At 36.1% G+C, this 17,238-nt stretch overlaps 1 protein-coding gene across 1 annotated transcript in view; it reads left to right on the forward strand.

Moving 5' to 3' along the window:
• The window catches only part of SNTG1 (syntrophin gamma 1), a 312,374-nt gene that overhangs the window by 262,141 nt on the left and 32,995 nt on the right, over positions 1–17,238 (forward strand). Inside the window, exons 13-14 of the mRNA XM_071737518.1 lie at positions 7,945–8,061; positions 11,010–11,081. Of these exons, the coding sequence (XP_071593619.1) occupies positions 7,945–8,061; positions 11,010–11,081 (189 nt within the window). The remainder of the gene's footprint in view (positions 1–7,944; positions 8,062–11,009; positions 11,082–17,238) is intronic.

Genomic DNA, 17,238 nt, shown 5'->3' on the forward strand with positions numbered 1-17,238 from the left:
ACAAGTCAAATTAAAGTAGGCTTTTTTCTAACAAAGCAAAATTTTGGATTCCTGTTAAAAATTACATTATGAAGAGAAGCATGAAAAGAATATTATGTAGAGTATAATGAATATCATGTTCTTGATCTAATAATGCCTTAGGTTTTTCTCAGCTCTAAGAAGCAATATTGTAGCAGCAGTTTTCCTCTACCTTACTGTCTTTCAGAATAGAACTGTTTCCTGGATCTCTTTCTCAACAGATTTTTCTTTGGATACCTCATTTGGAAAAAAAACATTTAAAGTGGCTTCAGTTGTCTTTCCTTCTTAGTAATTGATTCAGGAAGTTATTATTTATGTGAAGAGTGTGTTGGGCATCATTACTTTAGTCCTTTATATGCCAGCTTTTCCATTCTGTTTAGTAAGCCAACTGAATTTTGACTGATTTCAAGATATTTAGCTTCTGTATACTCTTCTCATCTGACTTCTCACCTCCTCTTTGCCTTCTTCCTCAGTTTCCATAGAACATCTGAGTCCTTTGCAAATCATAACCATTTCCTGTCCCCCAGTTACCAACAGAGAAGGGATGCTAAGATTTGTCTTTCATTTTTCAATAACTCTTTATGAGCAAGAGTCCGACTGTCTTCAGTCTCAAGGGTGCTGTACCTGAAAGCAGTCTGGACTAAAAGTTCTTTTCCAGAGTGTATTTTAAGGATGAAAGTCTGTAGTGAGAAGTTTGATACACTGTCCCATTGAAAATTAAGGTAGATATTCAGAAAAACCTGGACAGCTACAATTGGATTATGAAATGTGAACCATTACATTTGGTATGCACTACCATGTGTGCCACTGAAGAATAATGTGGCACTGCAATAAAAACAGTGCTGAAGCTGGTTTACTAAGAGCAGTAAGTCAGGACTATTTTAAAAGAGATTCCAAAACAGGTATGACTGCTTTGAGATCAAAGAATCATAGAACAACGGAATTATTTAGGGTTCTTGCAGGCCATCTGGTCAAAACCCTGCTCAAAAAGGGCCAATGTAAATCAAGTTGCTCATGATTTTGCTCAGTCAAGTTCTGAATACACTTAAGAATAGAGATCTCATATCTCACTAAGATAAATAATTCAAATTTTTCCATATACTTTACTAAAAGACATCAAAGGTCCTTTGATATATGATATCTTTTAATGCTACAAGATAGTGAATAAATCTCTTCCTGTAGATCTAGCAAGATGCATGCTATGGATTTCAATTAGAGATCATTTATTTGTTTTTATTAAAATAGTTTATTTTTCAGGCTATTGTGATTGAAAATTCAAAATCTGAAGGGTGGTGAAGGAGAAAAGCTGTGACACATGTTATCTCTATATGACTGGAATATGAATACTCTTTGGGACCAATTTGTTGAAGTGCTGCAAGCTTTATCCGTTCAGCTGTAATTTTTTCAGAAGTAGTCTTCATGAACCATTCAAAATCCACTGAAAATAAAAGAGTTTTAAAAGCAAAAAAATTTGAAAAATCTGTAGCTTACAAAAGTCTCTGAGAGATTATACACATCTAGAAAAAAGTACACATACAAGCTTGATTTCCTAATGGCATTCAGATTTACATATAGAATTATTTTTAAAAAAAAAAAAAAAAAAAAAAAAAGAAGTTCATATTAGGTGGTTTTCTATCAAGTATATTTGTGAAAACATTTTAGAGGTGTTTTTTTAACTTTTATTTCCATTTATTGATTTTTTTTTCCTGTGTGATAAATCTGGTAATTTTCTGGAATTTGTACTTTAAATAATTTTTATATTGTCAAAAGTAAAGTCTCATCTGTCAGATTTTAATCTGGATATTGGTTAACAAAAAACCCCAAAAAGGTCAGTTATTCCCATTATTGTTGTGGAGATAGAAATAAATGACCAATATGATTGTGAAAATGTCTTACTTTCAGAATTTTTTTTTCTATTTTACCTATTAATGATAATTTCTTTACATCTACATATCTCAGACACACACTTTGACTTTATGGAAAGTTTCAGGATAAATATCTGATAAAGAAACAATCACAATGTTATACATATATATAAATTTTATGTACTAGTTTACAATATCCTATGATGTGATATGAACAGAAACAGAAGTTTAACCACTATACTCAATTTTTATAGATGACGAAAAGTATAATTTTCTATTTCAAAATTCAGTTTATTCTATTGCATAATAGCATAACCTCAAAACCTGTCCATTCCTTAGACAAAAGATTATTTGGTGTAGCTGGTTAACATCGATGGTTAACATTTTATACTGCTTGTTTATTTTGCTGATTATTAACTGGTACTGGTAATGTTGGTCCACTGAAGTCATGTGCACATGCATCAAATACTTCTCATCTGTAGATTTTTTGTTCTTGAAAAGCATTATTCCTTAGAATTTTGATTGTGGTTTCATCAGAAGACCAAGTATTTAAATATGATTCTCTAAGCCTAAGCAGGCTTTTCTATATTAACATATGTATCTGTGCCAATCATTTATCAACTTTAAACTTCAGTCTAACAAAGCTATAAAAATATTTGTAATTGAGCTCTTGTGAAGTCATTGCTACGGAAAAGGGGGCTATTGTCAAACATGCCTATTTTTCTACATTTGTTATTTACTCAGACAGTTGGGATTCTCACACTTTTATGGTTGCCTTCTTCTTTGGATGAAGCAGAAATCTAGCAGGCTTTCAGGATGTGAATGAAGGAGCTACAAGAGTAGTGAGCTCTCAGATATACAGCCAGATAGCTTAAAGTTCTTCTTGTCAGTCCTAGTCAGAGAAAGAGAAAGTGAAAATCAAAACAATATCTGAAACCAGTCCTTGAAATTTAATTAAAAACTACTCCTGGGCCAAATTAAGTATGATAATAAATATCTTTGTTAAATGATTCAGTCACAGTGGTACTTTGAGAAGGGCGATTATGTCAGTTCTTTGCTTGATGGCATCATCAAGAGTCTGGAAGGTATTGTCTAGTGACTTGCAATAATTTAATCTTATTCTTCCTTCAGAATGTTTCCCGTGCCCTCCAGCTCAGTCATAGAACATATTTTTTTGTTGGACCTATTTTTGTTTTTTTAGCCTTGAAAATGTATTTCACTTACTGTGTACATATAGAAGACAAAAAAGAAGTCATTAATCAAAAGATAAGTCCTTAACACAGTAAAGCTACTAGGCTTTAGAACAGATGATGTTTACTTTCTTGGCACCTGTGTGCTGAGCTTTCTGTATTTCACTGTTATCTCTTTAAAACCCTTAAAAAATGAGAATTTTACTCTGGATTAAAATTTACAGCCCTCCTTATGCCTGCTTGTAAATAGAGTAGGTGAAAAGTGAACAGGCAGGAATTCAAACATGACCATATATCAGAGGTAGTTTTCCCAGTAAAGAAACCAGAATCCTTCTCCTTGCAAAAAAGGGAAATTATGAGTGTGTGACATAGTAAATTTTTTTTAGTCAGGATGTGTGTGAGATAGGCTCATTATCAAAGAGTTTGTTGAGAGTTGCTCTGTTGAGAACGACAGAGAATGCCTGAAGCTTCTCAGGTCAGCTGTGAGGTGCCTGGAAGGCAGTGGGGTTGAGTCTTCTCAGTGATAAACCTGGCAGCCAAAAAAAACTGCTCAGGGCCGTGCTAAATTGTGCCAAAGGTGAGTTATGTGGCACGTAAAAAAAGAGAAGTGTCTGCCAGAACAAAGGTGTCCCATTCAAGTGAGGAAGGCAGATAGTTCCAGACAACACATCCATTTTTTCTCATCATCTAGCTACCATTCCTATTAATCTGGAAAACACTTAAGCCAATCCCGTGTAAAATGCACACATCCCTTGTGCAAATCAGGGGGTTTAACCTCTCTAGCTACACTAGTAGATCATTAACTTATTTAATTTTTTTAAATTAGCGAGTCAATATCCTGAAAACCAGGGCTAGCATGAACTTTTTTTATACTGATGCCTTCTAGTGATTTCACACACAAATCTCAAATTAATCTTTGTAGAAACAGCTGCATAAGGTCTTTCTTTTCTTCTCAGCTCGGTCCCTGAAAAGGTGATGGAACAAATCGTTCTGGATTGAGAGCTGGTTGACTAACAGAGTCCAGAGGGTCATGGTCAATAGTGCAGGGTTGAGCTGGGGGGCTGTAGCCAGTGGTGTTTCCCAGAGGTCAGTAATGGGTCTAATCCTGTTCATATATTCAGCTACTAACTGGATGGAGTAGAGTGTGCCCTCAGCAAATTTGCTGATACAAAACTAGGAGGAGTAGCTGATACACCTGCTGATGGACCCGTGTCATCAGCTGATACACCTGCACAGCTGGTGTCTGTTCTGCCATCCAGTGAGACCTGGACAGGCTGGAAAGTTGGTCAGAGAAGAACCTAATGAGGTTCAACTAGGGCAAATGTAAGGTCCTGCACCTCGTTAGGAACAACCCCATGCATCAATATCAATTAGGAGCTGACCTGCTGGAAAGCAACGCTGACAAGAATCTTGGAGTCCTGGTAGACAATAAGTTAACCATGAGCCAGCCATGTGCCCTTGTGGTGAAGAAGGCCAGAGGTATCCTGGGATGCATTAGGAAGACTGTGGACAGTAGGCTGATGGAGGGATGGAGGTCATCCTCCCCTTCTGTTCTACCCTAGTGAAGCCCCGTCTGGAATACTGTGTCCAAATCTGGGCTTCCCAGTTCAAGAAAGGCAGGGAACCTCTGAAGGGAATCTAGCAGAGGGCAACAAAAATAATTTGGGGGTTGGAGCATCTCTTACATGGAAAGGCTGAAAGACCTGTGACTGTTTAGCCTGGAGACAAGACTGAGAGCAGACCTTATCCATGCCTATAAATATATCAAGGGTGGTTGTAAGGAGGATGGAGACAGTTTCTTCAGTAGTGTCCAGCCAGGACAAAGGGTAATGGGCACAAGCTGGAATGCAGATAGTCTCGCCTATACATGAGGAGAAACTTTACTGTAAAGGTGACAGGGCTGCCCAGAGAGGTTGGTAGAGTTTCCTTCTCTAGAGATATTCAAAACCCACATAGATACAATCATATGTAATGTGCTCTAGGCAATCCTGCTTGAGCAGGGGTGTTGGACTAGATTTTCTCTAGAGGTTCCTTCCAATGATTGTGTGATTTTTCAATCTGTAAATATACACATGAACTTCTAATTTGTAAAGTTAAGGTCCCTTTCCAAATAAATATTTTTTCTGAAGTTATTCATAGTCAAAGCTTTTTTAGAAATCAAAATGTTTGCCAATAACATAAATGTTTCAAGAACCTGGCCTCTATTTTATCTCGTAAGTGTGAAAATCTTCAATAGATTCTCAGCTTCATTAAGAAGAGTTGCAATATTTTACCTAACTTCACACATTCAATGTGTTTTGTTAACTGAGATCAATTTAGGAACACATAAGTAAAAGTTATGGTATCAAGTATTTCTTCAGATTTGTCCTGTTTTCCAGAAACTAGCCCTTGTTTTAATACAGACATTTGAATATGCTCGTGTGCTCAGACAACTTTTCAAGTGTTCCTGATTATAATCATACAGACTGCTTAACAGTTCTTCTGTATGTTTTACACCAGATATTTAGTCTGAAGCAGAGATGCCTTTTTGTTAATAAAGCCTTACTACAGCAGGTTGCCTGAAAAATCAATCTAATTTCTCCTCATGACGTACAGAGGCAAGGGAGAAATGTCTAAAGGAGTGATTGCCTTAAATTTTATTGCAGCTTTAGTATTAAGGCAATCAAATGGGAAATATCAAACATCTGCACAGCATGACTGACTGTATCTTGTTATTCTGATGAATAGTAGAAGTAGAAATTAGGAATGAGAAAAACACTAGCTGAAAACAGATCACATACAGGGCTACAGTGATATTAAATATGAAGTGAGATGATATCTTATTGTATGTCTGATTTTAATCAAACAAATCAAAGATGGAAAGGAGTTAATTCAGTTTAACTAGTTTAAAACTGTAGACATCTCAGTTCCTAGAAATTAGAGATCATTCCTTTTGTTTCAGTTACAGAGAGAGGAAAATGTTCTGAACTTCTGCACGTAGTAGTATATTTTTCTGAAAATTAATTTTACTCTTCTGTATAGCTTCTCTCTGTCAATAAGTTCTACATTTTTCTACCAAGTTGAAGGGATGGGTATTAATTCTTATCCAGCATTGCTTAACATCTAAAACAGTAGATCTGAGGAAAACCTCCGTAAATGTTGAACTAAAAATATTTGTAACGTCTTTCACTGTACCTGTCAGATGGTTGGGTTTTTTTGTGAATAAATGCTCATTCAGGAAAGAATGAGATTTCAGAGAATGTGGCTTTTTAGTTACTGCATGGCAATGCATTATTGAGCACTCTGCTTGATTCTTGAGTATTGTGGTATAGCTCTCCCTTCTTCTTGAATTTTACAAACATTTTTACTCAGCAAAAGAGAAACTACTAAAACACTTGTTATTCACTGGACCTGAGACTGTATTACTCTGTTAGTGTTTGCTCTTGGCAAGTGAATTAAATGTTGAGGTTTAACAGTAAATGTTAGAGGAATGGACCTTCTCCCTGTCTTTGTTTATAGACCATAAAATATTTGATGAACTGTGATGGAGAACAGTAGTGTAGATTTTGTACATGGTGATTGGAAAAAGTCATTAATTTCCACTGTACTACAATAAATCCAAAGAACAGAAAGACCATCAGACTCTGCCATTTATTTTAGTGAATATTCCATGAAGAACTGTTAATGGAAATCCTGCTTCCCAACACTGATGAAATAAATGTGTAAATGGCACACAAAACCTTAAAGGATAGAACATACAGTATCAACATTTGTTTTAGGTAAATTTATATAATTGTAAATTTACTGACTAATTTACTAACGAATTTGCTATAAATTATTGTATTTATTTTTATAAACCATTTTCCTAGCATGTTAATTAATACCATTAAACACAGAGGATGTTCCATGCCTAGTTAATATAGAAATCAGATTCACAAAAAGATTTTAAAATATGTCTATTCCATTAGCAGCACTGTGTGAATAACAGGTTGATCTATTTTCCATATCAGTAGTGAACCAGTGCATGCTGGAAATTGTTTATTACTAATGGTGTGGTTCTAAATCCTAAGTTTCATAATATTCCTACTCCTTGTTCAGATGTTCTACAGGACTTGGCAGAATGGTGACTCATACTCTGTTACTCTTTAAGGATTTGATATTAAAATTATTCAAACATAATAGATGGATAGGTGGGGAATTAGATCTTAAAATGAGTTTGAATACGTTCTCATTCATACATCTATGTCAAAACATATTCAGGTGGTGGTAAGTGTTGACATAATTCTGATTAATTCTTTGGTATCAGTGAATTCTTTTCAAAATAGTGTCTGAAAACAGTCTATTTATTTACTATTCCTCAGCAAGGATGCTCAAAACTCCTATACAAGTTATTTTAGAGAATAAATAAATAACAACCAGTCATTTGGAAATAAAATTTGTGACATCATATGGTTTAACACATAATTGGGAACAGGTACGTGGAAACTGTTATCTACATTGTGTGGTAACAGTTAACGTTTTTTTGGTATTCCTGCCTAGTGGCTCCTTACACTTTGCTTTCATTAAACTCTTCTGACATGATCTGTCAGCAAATATGTAGAATTAATTCGGGGCACTTTTAATGAGATAATAGACCTTTAACATCCACTGAGTGTGTGGTTTGGCTTTTTTGTTTTGGCAGCACAATAAACATTTGCTCTGATGCATTTCAATTGTCATTATCCTTTTTACAAGTGTGTGATAGTAAGCAAACTGCCAGTACACCATATTGTGGTTCAGTGTTTATAACTGTGTAAAATTTGACAGGCATCTGTTTACTTGCATGAAATATTTGCAATTCATTTGAAGAAAGTGTCTGAGCAATTTGTCAACACTATTGATTTTTCTGTCAGATAGTCTACATGGGCTGGACAGAAGAACGGGAACAAGACTCCCTTCAGGATCGAATGTACACACCAAAGTTTCTAGCACTGAGGGGATCTTCATTGTATAAATTTATAGCACCTCCAGTAAGTATATTTCTCATGCCTAGTGGAATAAATGTTATTAAATAAAATAATTTCATGTCATATTTACAAGGTTTTCCCAAGGAGATAATCACTCCTTGAGATAACAGGATTGAAACTTACAGCAGTGACACATTGCAGAGAATGTAATGATAAAGTGACAGAAAGTAGCTGTTCATCAGACAGTTGAGCATCTAATTTCTTTTCACCCACTTACTTGGACGCATAGAAAAATTCAAGAGAAATCTGCTTGTGCTAAAATGTTTGTTTTCATTTCCCCTTGGCAGACAGAACAAGCCTAAACCTAGATGGGTAGATTTAAAATGAGTGATCATTCTAGTCAAACTGCTGAGATAATATCAAAGCTTTGTACATGCTGTGGAAATGGCAATATCTCTGTACATAGATTTCATCCTGAATGTAGCTTTTATTCTCCTTGGCAGCACCAAAAGGAAGGCAGGGAATCAAATAGAATGGTTTAGGTTATAGATATTAATTGGAACCCAACTAGCAACACCAGGAAAAATGTTAGCTGTTGTCTCATACTCAGCAATTTACTTTCACAGTTTTAAGGTACCACTAAACTTGCAGTAAACAGGGATACCCTCTAGCTAAATTTTAAGCCAGCATTTAAGGACCAGGAGCAGTCCCATACAGGAATCAGGGGTGGTGGTAGTGAGGATTAATATGTTCTGTTTGACCTTTGTAACTGCTGTGTTGCCAGATCCAGGCTGTAACTCTTACTGCCTGAGGTAGTTCAAAGACAGCTCGAGAGTCTTTACATCATTTATCAGTCACTATTTGTGTTTGTTTAGCAAAATTATTCATGTGAAAGACATAAAGAATGGAAGTAAAAATGAATTGAAAACTATGGATGTTCAGTGCTTGTACACTAATTCACTCGTATGGGAGTTTGGCTCTTCCATGGTTAGTAATAAAAATTTGGCTTTTGTTGGTGGATATATTTCAGGATATATTTCAGGATAAGACTACCAAACATCTTAACCCAAACACATCTCTCCTGGCTTTGGCAGACCCATTCGCTCCCTTTGAAATAAAACATTCTGAGAGCTCCTATTCAATACAAAAAGGATTTTTTTTTTTTCTTTTGTAAGCACTATGAAAGGAACTACAAGCCTCTTTACTGGGGGCTTCAATCATAAGTTTCCAGGAGTAATATGCTGCTGGTGGGTAAATGGGTAATGCATGATGATAAATGGGTGCAGAAGGAACATGTTCTTAACAGGCTGTGAACCATGGGTGATGTGAGTTAGGACACTGGCAAGCTGCTGTTGTGAGACAAGCCACTGGTCCTTGAAGTCTTTATAGATCTTGTTTCAGCTGCAAGCACAAGGTGATTTCATTTTGCCTGGTACTGGTTCTTATTCTAAAATAAAAAGATCAGGCATAAAGAAGATTTTCTCTCCATGGAGTAAGAGGGAAGCAAAATGACAAATATGCATTTTAAAGTACAAACAGAGGAAGAATTCCTATAGAGTGACCTTAAGAACCTGTACTGGATCTAATAATTGCACATATATATACCTAGAAAAATTATTTTGTCAAATATAGTAGGCCTTTTAAAAGGGCTTTTAAAGTCCTGCTTTCTATATTCAGACGTTTACACATATAATTATGTTTACCATTTTGCAAGTACATGTCTTCATCTCTTCCAGGGATTAAAAAAGATTTAGAACAAACTTTCAAAGCCACAGTTTCAGGGCTTCGGTTTATGAGGTGGGTGAAGTGTTATAAGAAGAAAAACAGTTTTAATTATATTTGCAGTGTAAACTCATTGGATTAAGTTGTTTACTGAAGAGATGTGCTGCAAACTTTTAAAGCAGAAAATCAAATGGAAGTATATCCATGGTCTCTGTCAATTCCTAATGCACAGTTAAAAAGTGTATATCAGTAGCCTCCTCCTGCCCTTTTTTTTTTATCTGGTTGACCAATGGTACTTCTACTTGCCACACTCAGATAAATGAGCAGTTCTAACTTATCTTATTCACATTTTGAAAGCTTGTAACAAAATTACTTTTTTTCATTTTCTCTGTTATTTTCCAGTGCATTTTCTCCTTTAGAATTGTTAAGTGTCCAAAGTCTGATGGGTTTCACTTTCTTACAGTTTATAGTTGGAAATATCAGAGAAAATGGACTTAAATTGAGAAGGAGGTGCTGAAACCTTTTCTCTTGGTGCTCAAGCTTTTAAATTTAAAGGTAAACAATTTAAAGGGCAAGCAATTTCTGTGAGTGCCTTAATTCTATAGTTGCTTTTGCTTTCCACATATCTTTGTGTCAATTGACAATTACCAAGACAAAGGGGAGAAATAGACTGTTCTTCAAATCTTAGTTTGTTAGAATTTAGGAGTGGATTAAATTTAGTAAGAAAAAACCAAAATGTCCATTTGCCTCTGTTGTTTCTTATTATTTTTTCCCCTGGATTTCAGTGCACGTGGGGTAAGTGTCTAAAACATTGCAAAGTCACAGACTTTGGTTTTGTGGATTTGCAAAAAATGTTAGTAAACTGCAGCAAATTGTGGCATGCAGGTACAAGGGGGAAAGTGCTGAGAAACATGACCTCTTATAGTCAAGGAATTCAGTGGCTGCACCCTCTAAAGATCTCAATGCAGCTCTCACCAGTGTGGCCAGAAGGCTCCCAGGGGAAGCCTCATCAGTCTGCACTGAGCATCAAAGGCACTGTCTGTAAGCACAAGCAGCCAACCAGGATGATTCTGAAGCCTTTCCTGGCTGGAACAGTCTGCTCCCTGATAGCTGCTGCTCTGAAGCAGTGCTTGGTCATACTGTATGTAAAGGAATGAAAGATTAAGGGATAGATTGTAATTTTCTTAAAGTAAACTTAATTCTTGAAATAAACAATAATAACATTTCCTTTCGCATTTGTTGTTGTTTGTTTCTATGTTTGTTTGTTTGTGTTTTTTGGTTTTTTCAAGGTCACAACCTGGGATTGGACAAGAGCTGAGAAAACATTTTCAGTTTATGAGATAATGTGCAAAATTCTCAAGGTATGATGAGACTGTATAAAATAATTAACCCCTTTGTCAGACCAGTTGACAAGCCAGAGCATAACACTGCAACTGGAAACTGCATGTGACTGATTTACACAGACAGGTGAATTTTTTTCCCTTTTAAGTCAATATGGGAAGTCCTGGTGTCAGTAGATAACGCGTCAAACTCTAGAAGGCATGGCTGGCACAAAGGTAAAGAAACTGATCCTGACTAAGAAAATATTATATAGCTTTACTTTAATGTCACATTTAAACAGTCTAACATTTCTTTTCTAACTGAGGAGCTAAAGAAATAGCAATCAATTTGGTTGCTTTCAAATGTGTTGGTGCAACCAACTGTGGCTGCAGTGCAAGATTTCACTAAGACTGAGAGCAGAGGAGTACTTTAAATATGCAATATCATTCTTAAAACTTTGTTTTATTTTTCCTAACTTCTTTAGTTTTTCTTAACTGTAGTCAATGGGAAAAGGTAATGAAAAGTATTTAGAAAGTTAAAACTGTGATTAGTAATCTCTGTACACGCTATTTCGTTTTTAATTCTGAATTCATTCAGAATTGGTATATATGGTTTTCTCTCTGTTTTAAAAACAGTGAAAACATTTTTCCAGATCCACGGTATTAAAACAGGAGAGGAGAGGAGATTAAAAGAAGAAGAAGAAAAAAATTTCTTCTTTCCATTCATCTGTAATACTTTTCTGTGTATGCTGGTTTGGGGTTTTTAAGTCAAAATTATGTAAAAGCTAATTTCATCTTTCCTGAAGTTCCATCTGCAAAGAGATAAGAATAGTATCAAAAAGAAGTACCAAAAATCATATTTTAAAAGGTGTTTCCCATTGGAAGAATTTATACTGACATACATGGTACATTTCCCAGTTTTTGTAGGTCACAGATGCACTATATTTTCCTTAGGGAAGTAGATTACAGATGGAACAGCTCAATAAAATTCAGAAACTTTTACATCAGAGCTTTCAAAAATTTTAAAATCTGGGAAAAAACCCTCTGTGCAATTCAAAAGAAAAAAGATTTCCTTCACTGCTGCATTTTCTGTGAGGTGTAGAGTCTTCATCATGGAGAAGAGCATCCCAAATGCAAGATGTCACATCACTGTAGTACGTCCTTTAGCTACCAAGTGTGAGCAGACATTGACTCTTTAGTAGTGGTCATGTAGGGAGAGAATAAACTGTAAAATTTAGTCACTCTGAAGGCATTGCACTGGGGGCATAATGTGAATAATGCTCTGACCACAGTCTTTGAGGGAGATGAAAAATTTTATTTGTGCCTTGCAGAGCCTACTTTTTTTCTGGTAGCCTTGGATTACTTCAGGCCTTGAGCCTAGAAAACAGTAAGCACCTAGGTAAATAATCTTCACTATATTCTAACTTTCTTCTGTAGGACTTAACCACATTTTCACTATATATAAAAGCAAGTAAACCCAAGAAAAACAGCTTCCCATTACTACTGCTGCTACACTGAACCTTAAGTATAAACTTAAGGTTTTGTTCAGCTTTCATGTCAGCATCATAAATGTCTGTCACGGTTTAACACTGGCCCGGCAATTAAACCGAGTAACAGACGCTCTCTATTAATCTCTCTCTCCTCCCTGATAAGAAAGGAGAGAGAATAAGGGAGAGAGACTTATGGGTTGGAAACTAAACTACACAACTTTAATGAAACAGTAACGATAAATAGGAAAAATTACTAAATATATACAAATATACAGGAAAATGGATACCACATTCCTCCCTCCTTCCCCCCAATAGCTCTCACGTCACCACCGAGGCTGCAGGGCAGCCCTGGGAAAGTCCAGGCTGGACTCCTGGAGTCGGCAGCAGTCGGGAACTGGAGGCAGGAACACACAGATATGGGCTGGCACGGATCAGGACCACAGGCAGAGGAAGGGACAGAATCCTTCCAGGATGCTGGGTGAAGGAAGGGAGGCAGGAAAGTCAGGAAGGGCAGGCAGCCAGAAGGTGGAAGCAGGAAATCTGGCTTGGCCCTCGTGATCCCTCAAATTTATACTGAGTATGACGTGTATGGGATGGAATACTCTGTTTGGTCAATTCTGGCATCTATCTTGTCCATTCCTCCCCAAAGGAGGGCTGCAGGTGGGACCTCTTTATTCTCCTGGAGGGTAAAATGTTTTCCTCAGAGCTGAGCAGTGTCCTTGGCTCTGCACACCAGTCTCTAGCAGTAACTATAAACATCGAGTGTTATCAGTCCTAGAAACACACACTGTCTGAGAAACTTGCTGTTAATTTCAGCAAGTGCAACTACTTACAGGAGACTTAGCTAAAAGCAAAAGTACAAGACAGAAAATCACTTTTATCCTGTCCCAAACCAGGACAATGTCCCGTTTTAGCATCTTCTGTTTCTGGACACATTTGTACAACCTCCATGGATATTACTGAGGCAGAGGAAATTTTAAAAAGTATACTCTGGTGCTTTGTGATAACCTTCAAACTTCTTCCCCTCTGTCGTACCTCATATGCTACTTTCTTATAAGTTTGCTTTCCTTGGAGATTGAGTTGAAGGGCAAAAGGGCAGGCTAACAGGTACTGAAGTGATTTCATTTTCAGAGATAGCATTCTCAGATAGATTCGGAGTGAGATTTTCAGAGATATCTCCATAAACCTAGTGAAAAAATGAAGAGAAGAAACCTTGTCTTTTCTACCACAGAGTTTTCCCTCTTCTGCACTCCCCATCCTTCAATGGTAGAGTCTGAGTTCATGTCATTCTTTTAAGGAAAATGGAGAAAATAGAATTACTCTGTGTTTCTCCTGTGGAAGAGACATTCACATGTCGTTGGGCAGAGATAAATCTAGGAAGGTAGTGATGCCTCTTTGCAGGACAGTGTCATCACTCAGTGTCTCTTAAGTGAATTTAGTTCCATGTTTTCATCTAAATTCAAATTGTTCAGTATACATGTGTACTAGAAGAAAATATCAGAGCATTTTCAGATAGTGAAACACCATCATCTATATTCCTGATTTATTCTAGAATTATCAATACTATGGATTACTGGGCCAAATCATCTGTCTGTCACTCTCCAAAACAGTTCCTGGCTTAACTTGAGTTACCATGGGGGAAGGAGAATTTCTAATGAGCTGTTGCATGTGAGCACCCTGCTTAAGGGGATAAAGATTTTCATAATATGTGGTCTGGTCCTTGCCAACTGGCTATAGTATCAACAAACAGTTTCATGCATTCTTAATTTATTGGTATGGATACAGCTTTTGTGGCTAATATTTACTTTAAGTAGAAGAACTTGCAAGTGGTCTGTGCTAACCTTCATATGAATTAGCCCGTGAGTGGGAAGAACTGCTTTAGAATTCATTTAATTTCTAAAGTGTATTTCCTTCTATATTGCTGAGGGTGTCCTGAGAAGGAGCAGAAGATTTGTATGCAGGACTGTGTGTTTTGGTCAGGACACAACACCTCTAGACTCAAGAACATAGAGGTCTTGGTTCATGTCTTCTTTGTCAAAGTGCATTAGTAAATGTCACAACCCTTACTGACCTTCACATTGCTTCCTTAGCAATGATATGGGTTTTTTTCCATATTTAGACCCATAATCATTAGAAACTAGGATGCAACTTTCACCCAAACATGCCAATATTTTTTCCTGCTGTCAAATGGCAACTTCAATAACTCTTTCATGCCACAAGGACAGGGCTGACTACTAAATCTGTCAGCAAGCGTTTTTTCTCCTTATCGTACTCCTTAATTCTCACTAAAATTTTGATCAGCTTCACAAGGACAATTTTGATTAGAGAGACTTGCTACCTTATCTTTTAAAGTAGAATTGCGATTTTCCTCAGAGAGATTTCTCTGAGCTTCTCTTTATGACAAAAGCTCTACAGTGGAGAATATGAACTGCCAGATCCTGCTGAATACACATTAATATTTCAGTGTTTCAATATGAGAGAATACTACCACTTCTGGTGACAGTAAAAATATTAAAACACTAAATAAATATTAATGTCTACACCCGGCAGAGAATTTCACTGATTTATTTGTCAAAAGGGAATACAGTTGAAACATGTTAAATAAAACTCAGAACTCAGCTAATGTTTTCTTCATAGCTGCTGGTATGTGTGGAGTGTGGTTTCTTCCTTAGCATCCATCCAAAAGGCTCTGATTCTTCATATGAACCATTTGGGAATCTGGGATGCTATTTTACATTTTTACAGTTCTCTAAGCCTCAAATAACCTAGAGGGCAGAATCTTCTGTACCTTAATTAGATATGCCAGGGATTATTATGTGTTTTATAACTAGTGGATTCATATTTACAACAGCCCTCTACTTAACCACTGCTTTGTCATTACTGTATCCTTCTCCTCCCATCTGATTACAAGGTAAAGAAAGAGGAGGAGGCTTGCTCTAAGCAAGGCAATAAGTCATTATTTTTAATGTGTTTGGATATTCTAAATAATCAGGAAGAACGTTAAAATTTGAAGCATAAAGTTGAGTTTAAAAGGCTTTATTTTGACTGTGTGAAAAACAGCTTTATGCACATAAATTCAGCAAAAGAGCCCTCATCTCCTCTTTCAGAATTTACTGTTTTAGATAGTCAAAAAGGATTTAAAAAAACCCAAACCCTGACAATCACATTCATCCACTACCAAAACAATTTTACGTTATAAAAAAGTGTTCTGTAGAAAATTTCCAAATGTCATGTGAAAATACAAATCTCATACATGTAAAGCTCTTAATTGTCAAGGTTTTTGGATTGAAATAATATTTTGGCATGCAAAGTAGATAGTACAAAAATCACATTTTAATTATATTGGATTAGATTATTCATTGTGAATTGATGACATTCAGCAGTGAGCTATGTATGATGTAAAAGGAACATTTATAGAGATGCAAATAACAGTCTTGAGGGGAAAGGTACACAGAATGGCAAGGACATGAAATAATTTATTAAAAATTCAATAGGTCTGTTGAGTATGAGGTGAAAGTACCTTAACAGAGAGAAAATACAAGGCACTGAAGAGCTCTTCAATGCTAAGAATCAGGTAAAAAGAAAGAGCATGTAGAAATCAAAGTCAGGAAAGTTAAAATTGAAAAGTAGTTAAAAATTGTAAAAGCTCAGATGATTAATCAGTGGAAGGAACTAGCGAGAAATCTTGATAGCTTTTAAACTACTTTCTTTTTTTTACCACCAGTTTTATCCAAACTGATGCTGGCTGCAACAGAGGCACTACCATGTATGTAGAAATCTGTGATCCATGTTAAGCAATTTGTCAGGCAAGATAATCTAATGTAACTACTTCTAGCATTAAAATGTATTTATGAGTCATTTGCCACAGAACTGGTGGTAGAATTTGTTGCGAATAAGTATTTCTTATTTATTCTGGAAGAAGCTTGTTTCATCCCATCCTCTATTTTGAGGGGTAGAGTCCCATTTACAGCCAACTAATTCCAATGCTAGGACTGATCAAATCTAAATTACTCCATAAAAGCAAATAGTTATATCACTTTAGAAAGCTTCAGAAATGGGCAGATGGCTTTATCTTATTCGGTGATTCTAAGCAGGCTAAACTGTATATGTCTTTTTTTGGTACCTCTTGTTTTTGAGATACAGTTTTAATGAGTGTGTTTTGAGTATATGTGCCTGTATGTGCATGTATTAGAATATATATTTTAATGAGAGGTAAATATCTTTGATAGCTTATCAAATTTAGGTAAATGATGAAAATAACAGAGAAGTTAGCACTTCTCTGCAAGGAAGTTTGCCTTTGCTTGAGTTACTGACGTTCTTCAGTTTAATCTGAGCATCTCCTTTTAGTTGTGAGACAATGCTCTTTATACTCAGTCACTTTTCTTCTAACTTCAATATGTCATGAAAAAACATTTTGGGATTTACAACAAAAAGCACACTTTGTTTAGCATAAAACAGGAAACATATTTGGCTGTCAGATCAACTCTGAAATGAAATGTGAGGATAATTGTGGAAGGCAGTCAATGCTGGCAATATGTCAGGATCACGAATCATTGAAGTTTACAGCCAGTATCATTCACATCAGTGGAGCTATAATTTTCTTACCATAGTAATCCAGATCAACTTGATATCTCAAGGGACTTTTTTTTGTCCTTCGATTAGTGTGTGTAAAAACCTCAAATGCAGCTATGTTAGTTTTCCCACTTGAA

This window comes from Heliangelus exortis, chromosome 2 (assembly GCF_036169615.1).
Source record: "Heliangelus exortis chromosome 2, bHelExo1.hap1, whole genome shotgun sequence".
Classification (NCBI taxonomy): Eukaryota; Metazoa; Chordata; class Aves; order Apodiformes; family Trochilidae; genus Heliangelus; species Heliangelus exortis.